The 12,986-nt window shown below is 32.2% G+C and overlaps 1 protein-coding gene across 1 annotated transcript; it reads right to left on the bottom strand.

Annotated features, from left to right (window-relative positions):
• Positions 1–1,357: 1,357 nt before the first annotated feature.
• On the bottom strand, positions 1,358–5,093 carry LOC130640692 (uncharacterized). Its single transcript, XM_057447208.1, has 5 exons — positions 4,715–5,093; positions 4,389–4,513; positions 3,261–3,359; positions 2,617–2,763; positions 1,358–1,914 (listed from the first exon to the last, which is right to left on the bottom strand). Exons 1-5 carry the CDS (start codon positions 4,776–4,778, stop codon positions 1,708–1,710), a joined length of 642 nt encoding a protein of 213 aa, XP_057303191.1. The 5' UTR covers positions 4,779–5,093; the 3' UTR covers positions 1,358–1,707.
• Between the last annotated feature and the right edge of the window lie 7,893 nt (positions 5,094–12,986).

Consider the following 12,986-nt stretch of genomic DNA (forward strand, 5'->3'; position numbering starts at 1 on the left):
ATCTTCAAACTCCAGTCTTGATATTCTTTGAGGATGCAGAGATGCTATGACGCTCCACTTGAAATACTCTTCGTCTTCATTCTTTGGATGGATGATGGACTATTTAGTCCCAATCCATGCAGGCAGAGCGATGTAGGAAGAGCGCATTGTGAGTTGCTGCTTATGAAAATCTACGTTAATGGGGATGATCCGACTTATAGCAAAGACTCTCGCCGTTAGGGCAGGGTGTTCCGCATGCTTCTTGGTCTGCTCAAACATGGAATCCAGAGCATCGTTAACGCTGCTGCCTTGAAAAATATCCGTGAGGTTGTTGCTGAAGACGCTTTTAATTCTTGTATAGTCCTCTGAATGCTTCTCTGTTTCCTCCTTCATATTCCTCGGTTCGAGCTGCACCATATTATCCACATGGACAAGTGCGTCTTGACAGATTCCATCTTCTTCACTTGATCCTTAATTAATGTTTTGACGCCAGTTATTACCATACCAGTATACCCGTCAACACTGTTGCTGCTTTGGTTATACCAGGAATGCAGAGTCTCAGGAAGGTCTTGTACAGCGCGTGCTTATGCTCTTGGAGGGTTAGATCGGGATCGTGTCTTTCCTTCTCGAGGCTCCTCATATATGAGATTTCTCTTCTTTCGACGCCATTAAATGCCCTTTCTACGCGCTTCTTTATAGTCTTTAACATTATCAGCCATTTATACCATACACGGCAATTGAGAATATCCCATTCTTAAGGACTTAAGGTCACTAATGTCGGGGGGAACGGTCCCCAGATTTATTCACGTGGAAAAATCCCAGTATATTAAGGATTAACAAAAGAATTATTGGCTGTCTCTATAGATGTAGAAACATGTCCTTTTACAATCCTACGTAAAAGGGATTTCCAGAAGGATCATGAAGTCTCATTCTTCGCATTTGCATGATTGAGAATTCAGTTTATTTTCATTCTTATGAACCTTGCGATATTCTATCAAATATATTGACTTGTATTTTAACACGCATATTAAAACGTTATACCACTCACTTTTTTTATTTACGCATATTACTGCACAGACGGCGCGACGATATTCTATTTTTAAACATGAAATGAAATATTATCGCATGGCGCACAGCGAAATATCGCTTCGCCGCCCAACCAATTTAATTAAGACTTTATCTTAAGAAAGTGAGTTCTAGCAAACTATTGTAACTTTCTATGGAAGATTGTTATTGAAGTAAAAGGTACGGGTATTTATTTGAAGAAAATTTACAAACTCTGAATAATTGTATGTCAACTATATTTGTTGGACAATTGCTTTTTTAAATAAATAAATATATTAATAAATAATGTCGTCTTAATTAAATAAAATTTCCAAGCGTGAAATTTTACTATTTAAACTTTAAATGTAGAAAAAGCATGTTAGAGTGAACATTGAATATAAAGAACTTGCCAATTTAGTGAGCTAATACACTTGTCACTCGTTTCACTGTAAGACACAAGGTAAAAGAAGGAGTGGATGTCACAGAGGTGTATTAAACGAAGAGAATATCAGAATGTAAAAATATCGTTAAACTGCATGATGCATGATAGAATTACAGTATTGTATATGTCAAACCTATTTCAGTGTTATATAGGAGGCAACGTTATCTTAATGGTTGTATGGTAATATTAACTTTTAAGGATTCAATGGCCAGCGGCAAACGGTCAAAACATTGTTCCTAATTTTAGGGTTGACAAAATTTGTTCCTTTTGTTTAGAAATTCCATTATCTTGCAAAAGTAGTAATTTCTTTGTGTGGCAATGATTATTTTCAGTTGGTATAAAATTCTTAAAAGTGTGGCGCTTGATATTCTTCCTGCATGCGCGGCTATGGGAAATGGTGTCGCAATCGGTTTTCCTGGTGTCTGTTGTTGACATCCGTCGATAAGATCCTAGAACGGAAATCAGATCCAGTTAGTATAAAAACAAAAATTAAAAGTATTCTGCGTAAAGTGTTTGTCCATTACCATCCACCCGTAGGTAAAAATTTGGAATAATTTCAGATATATTAAATATCGAAATTATTTTTACGCTCCTCTGTTTTTTTTCATTATGAAAGCACTCTATTGCGTTAAATAATCTCAAAGAAGGAGAATTGCGGGAACAAAGAATGCTATAAAATACTCTATAATAAAACTGTAATTGTCAAATTTATGTTATAAATTTACTATGAAAAATCTTAAAGTGGATGATCAAAGAGATTCAATTCCGTGAAATCAGCATGATCTCCTATTCCACCTCTTCTAATATTGCCTTACGCATTCCTTAAAAAAGTGTTTGTGGTAAAGACAATGGTTACTAAACATTTGAGTTTTGCTTTACGTATATTTTGGATGTGTCACAAATGACCACGCCCAGTTTTGCAAAAACCTAAATTAACTAAGACCAACAAACTTTAAAATTGTCGGTAACATTATTATTATCAACGCAGAACTTTAAAGATTTTTCAAAATCTATAAAGAGATTCTTAACTCTTTTTATTGCACGCCGTACATTGTCAAAACAATTTTTTGTTCCTTTAGCTTAATATATAATTATCTAAAACTTACTGAAATGTAATTTGGCTTTTACGTGCACGGGCAAAAATAATATACCTTTACGGCAATTTGAGTGTTATTCTTCAATTCCCCCAACGACTGCAGCGTGATTGAGACGTGTAGTGTTTCATTCATAAGTTGGATGTTTAACACGTCTAAAAATCTTTGAATGACATGGCTGTGGACGGATAAGGTTCGTACAAACTAATAAAAACAATTTAAAACTTTTTGCAACTTTTCAGAAACAAAACTAAATTATGTCCTCAGAGGTAAAGACATATTTCGCAAGTTAGAACCCTGTAGAGAAACCCTACTGACATTGCCTTAGTCTAGTAATAATAGACACTAGTCGTTAAACCCGTGAAAACATCAATTTAGGCAAAAAACGAAAACATAGGTTGTTTAGGAGATTTAATAGCGTTAGTAGTGCATCTGCAAGAAATATTTTAAAGAAATTGTCAAGCTGTTGAAAATGTATAGGATTATGCACTTTAGACGAACGGTTACAGAGATATTGGGATTTAAAGGTATCTTGACGATTTCATTATTTCGTCCATTCCATAATAGATGGATTGAATCAGCTTTAAGAAATTAGTCCTTTTTTGGTCTCAGGTAGTCCGTTAATTATAAGCATGTGAAGAGTCCTAGAACAGATGCTCGTGGTGTTTTACACGTTAGTTCAAAATGAAATACCATCTTACAGTCATCTCATGTATTGAATTGTTCTTCTTCCATTCTTTATAGTGAGTTGGTTTGCCACAGATACGAGAAAACTCGCAGGAAATCCCAGTGATTTTTTCCTAAACATTTGTAGAAGTTCAAACACCAATCTGTTTTCGTTTCTTTGAGCATTATGCTATGTAAGTGCATAGAAAGTCGATGAAAAGCAAAAACCGAACTCTAATTAACAGAAATTCACTTTCGATGGAGATATATTTTATATCTGTATGGTACCGGTATTAGTAAAGTTCATTCAATCTGAATTTTTGTTTTTACATAGCTACTAGAAACAAAAATAGATAAAAAAGGAATGGTATACATAAAATGTGAAATTTTATCATTGTAATGACTGTACACCTGAAGGCAAATTCTAAAGACTTCTGCGCATCGCTTTAACAAACATCTGATGCTAATGCTTATAACAGCTTTTGCCGTTTTCTTAAATGATAGAATGTCTCCAACTGAATATGTAAAAAAGTTAGAAAGGTAAACTAGAATTGAAAATAAAAAAGTTGAGATTTTCCTAATAATACATCTTTCATAATATGGTATTATTAGTATTTTTAATGATTTGATGACTTCATCACAAAAGTGTTGACGTCAGCAAGAAACTTTTATGCTAACTTTGTATGCTTTCCCCGTGAATGATATTGAACCGAGAGCCTAACGCTATCACATATCTAATCCTTTAAAAGTTGTAGTAGCTTCTTGTGGAACGCGAATGAAAAAAGAATTTGATGTGTAGACAAATGAAGAGACAAATGCACAAAAACCTGAGAAGATTTAAACATTGATTTGTTCATTACACAGTAAAATTAGTATATTGTGTCACCTAATGTTTCTCATAATGTAATATTTTTTCTTTATATGGCAGAATTATAATTAGTATTTCGGTACCATCCCAGAATGACTTGATCATTGCAAATGCAGTATGGTTGTACAATTATTTCAGCGTCTCAGATGATTACTTAGGTATTTGACCAGTCATCTAAATGCCGACCTCTACTTCTTTCTTTAAATAATAATCTCGCTAAATTATTTTTATAAAAGTCCCAACGATACTTCCCTTTCATTTGTAAAAAAATTTGTAGATACATAAAAATACATACCAATTTTTTTAAAATCCTTTTAATGTAATCTACGACTTCCTGTGATTCTATTTTCAGTTTTTCCAAAAGTGTAAAATAGATGCTGCATCCATCTGCTTCAACTTGATAGATTATCACAACAAAAACTAAAAATTAACAACAGTAAATAGTGTTAATTTTTCTAACCTAAACAGTTCTAAAGTTTACTGACCCAGTTAGAAACAGCAAATAATGGTGGGTTTTAGCTTTCAAACCAAAGCAAATACTGTCTTATCAAAAGTACATGTATTACTGCTGCAACTGTTAGTAGAAAAAATCATTTGTGCCATAAATTTCTACCCACTTACCAATGAAGAATGTTAATTCCATTACTCGATGATGATTTAACACATCCCAACCAATTGCCGTCATTACCCATCACAACTAATTTGTGTACATGGGGAAATTACATGAATATGAGGAAGATAATTTAAAGAGTGATTTTCTTTTGCACATCCTCTGTGAGCTAGCAATGACGTGTATAATAGAAACCACTTATGTATGCGTGTTGTGTCAACAGAGATTCAAAATACTTTACATTTGTGAAAGTGTTTTGTGTGTGTTAACTTTATTGCCTCAAATGCTTCAAAAACGCCAAATAGATTTTACGATATTTCTTTGAACAGGGATCTTCCCAACAAATAAAAACGACTATAAATATTTTTGTTGCGGTCGTGAATGTTTAAAACATAAATCCAAATATTTTCATTTCAGGATTACAAAGTTTTTCTAGCAAAGAGTATCAAAACACGAGACCTATAAATAAATTTTAATAATTATTATCATTCTTAGAAATAAAAACAACATGGACACATCAACGATTATGATATAAGATGTAATAAGTTTGGAATGTAGAATGGAAGTCTTATGGACACAACCGTCCCTGCCTTGAAAAAATGTCAACGCAGTGTACAAAAGTCATGCCAATAATGCTGACGTCAAACTTGTAATTTTTGAAAGTTAATATCGTTTCAGGCGAAAATTGTTTTAAAATTTTTATTAAATCATTTTCACAAATATTTGAAAGGTAAAAAGAGAAAGCATATTAGGCTTAATATACAACTTGAGAAATGCTGCTTTTTAACCAGATACCAGTAAGACATGTGAATCATAACCAGTGGCTGATTTAGAGGAACCATGATTTTTCTGGAATACCACAATGAAGTAGTAAATTTAAACATTACTTCTGTTGAAGAGAACTTGTCTTGAAATAATTAGCATAATTAAACCTTAGTTGGCTTCACTATGACGTTGTCATAAGTGAACGAAAACAAAAGTTATTTGATGTACTTAAGACACCTATCATTTATTCCTACACTGATAGGACATAGAAAAATGAATATTCACATAGGATGATGAAATAGAGTTTCCCTCTTCATTGTACATGTTGTAACATTTACATCGACGATATGTGCCGTTACATGTTTCGTCATTAACAACTTTTTAATATCGACTTACTTCCTAACTGGTACTAGATTTTCTTTGAAGTTACAATTTTCCAGGCATTAGAAAGAAGTACTTCGTCAGCTCGTTGAACGAGATGCAGACAGAGCTAGGGCTGAACTGAGCATGCTAGATATGGTAGATAAACTTTCATATTTGTCAGTTTACGAGCGCAAACCTACATTTGCTTTTCGGATTTTAAAGTTGTTTATTGCAATGAGTTAGTTGCAACGTTTTTGTTAGTGATACATAAATGTCTAAGAATAAAATGCAGCCTTCGTTTGTTTTAAAAAGTGTAATCTCAATAAAAGTAATAGTAAAAGCGCCAACCGAGATCTTGCTTTGTCAAAGTGAGATCTCAGCAAAGCGGGCTGAATGCAAAATTCCATGTGATAGTTCGATTCTGGAAAGCCAGGCTGACTTAGTGTTAATAGTGTTTGGGAATATCCAATGTTGAAAAACTGCTGCAGTCAAGAATAAATCAGCTGTTGGGATTGCTATTTTTGATGAAATTTTGAAAATCATTCTAATAGCACAATATAAACTGTTTTGTCTATCTATACTGTCAAAATTGTAGACCGAGCTGACCAAGGGTAATATTTCTCGAAATTTGTATTTGCTAACTGGAGAGATATTTTTTGGGTTTGTAGAAATTGGGATTATTTAAAGATGTACTTACGACAAAGTTGGAAAAAACAATATTTTAAGAAAGAAAACGTCCTATTTGAATTCCATTCTTATTTTGCTTTCTGTTGCGATTAACAATATTTAACACTCGTTGGGATGATCCGATCCGTGTTAATTTACCCTTTTTTAAACCGAGATGCAGCTTCTGATGATGATTAATTCTGATAATGAGCATATTTTTAACGTTATGTCTAATTTCATCTCTTAAATATGCTTAGTGTATTCTTATAAAAAGTCCTGTATCATTTGGAATTTAATATTAACATATCCCTCTCTTTCATTACGGTTAGCTAACCTAATTAATCCTTAGTTAATATTAACATAATCAGCATGCTTGTAAAAGGAGATGTTAACATACATTTTTTTCATTAAAAATAGCTGAGAAACTATATCCCAATTAAACACACTTGTTATTTTGACGTTACATCGCAACGTCGACATATAAGATCGCCGTCAATGTTTTTTAATAAAATGACTAGCTGTTTCCCGTGGAAGAATCCACTGTATTCCATTTAATTTATGTAGCAGATATATGTCCATCAAAAAACAAACAATACAGCAGTGCGCATCTTACATCTGCATTATTATATAAATGACCAAAAAAATTAAAGGTTTTCAACAACTGCAGTATTTATGTGACATTTAAAATCTAAATCTACTAAAATTACTTGCTCTGACCATCTGACAAATGCGAAAATTATTCGGAAAGAAGTTTCCAAAAGCATTTCAACATACATCTCACCCATAAAATTTAAATCACTTAAAACGCCACATATATACAAAAAAGCTGATCAATGTCAAACACAAATCTCTCTCATTGTATATGTTAAAATCAGTTAGTTTATTGCAAACCCTGCCAAAGGTTGACACACAATGTGAAAAATAAACAATAAATTGTGCCTCTGACAGAATTTTTTATCTAAGGTGTAAAAAAAGGGATTTGCAAGGACAAATTATAATGCAATAAAACATTATTTGATATATTGCATACAGTCCTTCCTCACCAAACTTTAGACAAGATGCCAACAAAAAAACGGTGTTTAAATCTAAAATTAATAAAGTCCTTTTAGCAATTTGCATGCTGTTTTACCATCAATAAAGTAAACAAAATTTCAAATCTCACATAATATTCTGTCACAAATTTTCATAAATTATATATATAAGTCATAATGAGTCATGTTAAACAACAGCAATCATTCTCTATATAAGTTCATTTTATGTCAATTTTTGCACCAATTTTGCAACACAAAATACAAATTCTAAATAATACTAAAATCTCTTATTTTGGTCCTTCGCATACCGACGGTCTCCCACAAAAGTTTAATCAAAATGTAAAAAATGAGAGGTAACAACAAAATCAAAGTTTGCAAAATTTAACTATTTCAGTACATATATCTACTGCATATATATGCCCTCTAAAACAATATTTTAATCCAGAATGCCAAAGAAAAACAGTTTGCAACAAAAATCAGTTATTTCGATAATATTGCATACACTCTTTCCTCACAAAAGCTTCACAAACTGTAAAAAAAAGAATGGTTGTAGGGAGTGCTTCTGATTCAACAAAAAAAGTTTTTTTGACATATTGCATCTAGCCCTTACCCATTAAATCTTACACAAAATTTCCAAAACTATATACGATTTAGAACACATCAAATTTAAATCGAGAAGGATCAGTCATTTCGATATATTGCACGGAGTCCTCCCCAGTAAGAATTTATACAAAGCTTGCAAGGTGTAAAATTGAATTCTTCTTCTGTGTATATATATATATATGGTCCTTCCTCGCAAAATTAACATAAAATGTCAAAAAGGTTCAGATATAACATCTAACACAACAAAAAACAGTTCTATCAGTATATGTCATGCCATTGTCTTCCACCAAATGTTCCCCTTAAAGTTTCACAGACACAGCCTGTAAATTAAAAACAACTAAGATCAGGTATTTTGGTCTATTTCATACCATTCTGTTCCAAATAACTTATAAAATGTAAAAATTGAGTAGTAAAACAGAAATGTCAAAAAGAAGAAAAAAATAGCTTACAAAGAGTATAAAATTGAAATCAACAAAGTAGCTCTTTTGGTGTATTAAATATAAGCCATACGCAAATGTAAGAAAATGGTTGTGTTTAGTAATTCTAAATTAAGAAAAGTCAGTTCTTTTAGCATGCTGATTAAGGTTTTTGCCCACAATTTGAAACAAATTAAATTTACATTTTAAAAATAAGTAATTTCTGAACTTTATTTTCAGAATATTTGGAGGAAAAGAACTTCGCAAACCAAAAAAAACCCAGGAAAATTGTTTAAAATTTTCAGGGTTAATAACGTTTGATGTGTTTTGTGGGAATATATATACTGGGAATCTTTAGTTTAAAGCTAGCATTAGCTAGCTACAGCAGCTAATAGCTAGTCACTTAAATATAAAGTGGAGACTTAGCTAGGTATAAAGAACATGGCTACATATATATATATATATATTCCTAGCTAGCTAGCTAGTTGTTAGTGGTGGTTGGCTTTTTATGATGCTAGCTATAAAACATGTCTGGCAACAATAATATAATCAAAACTGAAAATAAAACATAAAAAAACCTTACAGAACCTTGCTATGATTAATTTATAAAACCATGCTCTTCTTCAAATGTTTTTTTAAAGATTTATTTTGAATGAAAGAGTAGAGAATACTCAAAAAGAACAGCCATCTTTTTCGTAAACACAATTTCCGTTTTATGCTGGGAGCTTCATTTAACAGTCCGTATGCTTTGTGAATATCTAATACCGTTTCATATGTAGCGATACCTATATATATATGCTAACATAGAGTTTTTTGGCATAAGGGTATATATATTTATATCGTTATTAGCAGCGGGTTATATATTTACACCTTATGTGCGATTTCTATGAAGTAAATCCCTAATCTTTTTAGTTAAATTTTAGCGTACAGCCACGTCATAAGAAAGTGACCCGTGATTTCCGTGTCGTGGACTCACAGTTTTACTCACGCAAGGGAATTAATATATAAGATTGAATGGAAACAACTGACTTTTTAAGGTCAAATTGGTCAAACTGGTTAAGGCTCGGCAACCATATCTGCTTCAGAATAACTGGATTGCTGACGTCATCAAAAACATTAAAGCCTGTTTAACCATTAGGTCATTAGGTCGTTTTTTTCTCTACGTGATAGAGGTAACGAATTTGCAATAGTAAAAAACATTATAAATTAAAAAATCCTTAAAAATAAAAATTACTTATTAGAAACATCATCGTTCACTGGTCACATTCTACATTTTTGAATTTCATTGTGTTATAAAATCGAAAGTACTTCACATCATATCTATATGTGTTTTTCAAAACAACATGCTTAAGTATATCAACATACACAATTCAAGTTACTATCGTCACCAAAACATAGTGACTGGAAAATGTTTTTTTAATGAACTTTATAGGGTGGCCGTCGCTTTGTGATATGTTTGAAGTATAAAAAAAATGGTTGATAATATAAAGAAAGTCATAATAAAGTCCTCTACTGCTTCCTATATATTTTTTGACGTTGCCTATAGTAGTAAATTTAATTTTATAAGATAATACACCTTTCCCGAATTTTAAATTATCGATTACATCATCGGCATGAAAACGAGGCACTTCTTAGTAAACTTTGTAAACACTAAAAATACAGCTGGTGAGTGTGATACTTTTATGCGTTGTGAATGTTCTTTTATTGTGTATTTTTCTAAAGGATTGCAGGTTTTTCTTAACGAAACCACTTATAATGTATTTAAAAACATACTTGTCTTGTAAAAGAAGAATATGTATTTATGATGGCGAGTAGCAATCAGAAAGGTCAGCAAGAAATTTATCATACTTTAATCTATCCAGGTATATCAACCTCTCGACCTGGTAACTCTTGTTGCGTACTGTTATGCAAAAGTTCTACTCTTAATAAACCCAGAGTTAAACAGGCATTGGAATGTTTTCATTTCCATCGGATCCAAGTTTGAGAAAACAATGGGTAAGCATCATTTCAAGATAACGTAGAAGGGGAGGTGTGATGTGTTCACAGTAAACAAGAACACAAAAGTATGCGACGTCCACTTTGAAGTACACTGTGTAAAATTAGGTTTTGGTTGTGAACGGAAAACATTAATCAATGGCTCTGTGCCATATATATTTTCGTTCAAACAAAATAATACAACACAAAAAAGGAAAAGTCCGAAAAAAGAGCACTTCCTGTAGTAGTCGAAACAGATTCTGAAAGCACATATGAAAGTTCTTCATCTGATTCTGCTGAGATCACTGAAGAACAACCTGGTTTTTTCACTCCTGATGAATTAGAAACTATCAAAACTGAGGAATTCAATGTTAAAAGAAAAACTAATTGATGATACTATAAACGACTTTACTGAACGGCTATCTGTGTGTGTAATGTTGATTTAATTCACCCCAATCTTTTGGAATTAATACAGGATTTACATCAATTAACTCATAGGGTTGTGTTTCGTTATGTTTTGGTTTATTTGAAGTATTTGATATATTATTATTAGTAACAATCTGATATTATGTTTTAACGGTAGTAGTTGGTGTGACAATGTAGATCGAACAAGAAAGTTCGCATATTTAATGTTGTTTTTTCTTTTTCGTGTACTGTCAATACAATGAGCAAAACCAACCCGTTTGTCAACCCAACCATAAGCATATCTTCTTGCAGTTTTAATATTCTTGGATTTATGTTACACAAACTATCATTAACTCTAGGATCATATAACGTTAGATGGATACCTTTTTGTCAGCATTACTTTTTACAGGGCTGACCATAACTAAGTCTTTAAAAATTCTGTTTTTACTAGGAGCAAATATAGTTGTTGATGTGAAAATGCTATCAGCAGATATGTATAGTTCATCCCTAAACTTTCTGCCACGCTCCAAACTCTTAATAATTGCCACACCGTGCTGTTTACCACTATTTTGTCGATGCATTTCAATTTCTTTTATCGTGAAGAGTGGCATTCCCCCCATGTTTTCCCTCACGCTTTTTCTTCAGTTTCATCGAAGACTAAATCTATATTTTCCTCAATTATTTTAAGCAAAATATCTCTCATAGAATTGTCTTCCTCCATGTTTATATGAACGCGAATAATGTTTACCAAGATTTGCCTCGTTTTCATGCACGCAATATTTTACAAAATATAAATTCGGGAAAGGTGTATTTCAAGCTGCGTTAAATCATTCAATGCCCTAAGGGACAATGAGGTAACCAATATGTGTTATTATTAAAATGACGTTGGCAATCTTCCATGTATTTTGTTTATCTTTTAAATATTTCGCCAAAGTAATGCCAGTTATGCCAGTTTTTTACTAGATGTCATCAGGCTTTTAAAACTTTTGTAGAAGGAAAAGAAATCAAATAGAAATACTCAAGATAGAAACAAAGTAAGAATACCTCAGGTTGAAACAGGTTCGTATAAAAGTTGAGACAGTAAAACCTCCTTCTAGCCGATATCATTTTAAGTAGATACCCTTTCTGCAACGTACATTTTTTAGGGACGAGTAAAATGACGGTCCGATCCTGATAATCAAACCTCATTATAGCTGACCGCTTTATAGCGAAGACGGCCAAGCCTAACGTTTTAGATCATATTTATATACTTCTCCCAAATAAGCTTGTTGGAACCTGAAAACGATTCTTTTTGCCCTGGCACTCTAGAACATCTGCTGCGGCGGACGCTTCATTGAGGTCTTAATGTTGTCTGTTATAAAGTAAGATGTTCGACTGTAACAACAAGAAATCTTTGTATTCCAGCAGCAAATATGTGCAACAAGCTCAGCTTTAAGCCTTTATATGAAGACTTGAAGCTGAAATAAATAAATCCAGAACAAAAAATGCGTTTTTTAAAAAAATAATTAAATATATATATTTGTATAAAGGCCTTTTTTACAACTATTATTTGAATTATTTTTTTATTTATTTTTTATCAGATTATCATTTTGTTTTGTCGAACTTTTAAAAAAACGAACACAATTACAGAAACAGCAGCATCAGCATCATCAAAAGCATTTAAGTCTGACCTGTGATTTGCAATAAATTGTGTTTTGAATTTTGAATTGTTTACATCCGAATTTTTGATTTTTTTTCTAATTTTAATTTTAAGGTTTAAAATTTAGGAAAATTTAACTTTGACAATTTATTTAATTTTCTTTGTTCTTTAGTTCTTTTTTCTCTTTTGCGATATTTTACCTAGACTGGTCTTTTTGCACGGGGTTTTTTTATCAATCCTGTCTAAACTTTTAGCAAATACTGTCAGAAGGAGCTGAACACAATAAACAATACTCAAATAACCATATTAAGCGATCTCCTAACTTTTGTCGAAAATCCACGCGAAGTCTGCCAATAAAAGGCGCATCACAAATTGTTAAAAAATCACAAGCAATGGAGCTTTTACTGTTTATCTTTTACTG

This window comes from Hydractinia symbiolongicarpus, chromosome 4 (genome assembly GCF_029227915.1).
Source record: "Hydractinia symbiolongicarpus strain clone_291-10 chromosome 4, HSymV2.1, whole genome shotgun sequence".
In the NCBI taxonomy this organism is placed as follows: Eukaryota; Metazoa; Cnidaria; class Hydrozoa; order Anthoathecata; family Hydractiniidae; genus Hydractinia; species Hydractinia symbiolongicarpus.

Bases quoted from the DNA above. Each gene is read 5' to 3' on its own strand.
- LOC130640692 (XM_057447208.1), bottom strand. From the start codon at position 4,778: ATGACGGCAATTGGTTGGGATGTGTTAAATCATCATCGAGTAATGGAA. The intron at 2,764-3,260 runs GTAAGATGGTAT...TGTTTTTATTAG, and splicing joins ATTCAATACATGAGATGACT to TTTGTACGAACCTTATCCGT. The intron at 1,915-2,616 runs GTATATTATTTT...TTTCCGTTCTAG, and splicing joins ACACTCAAATTGCCGTAAAG to GATCTTATCGACGGATGTCA.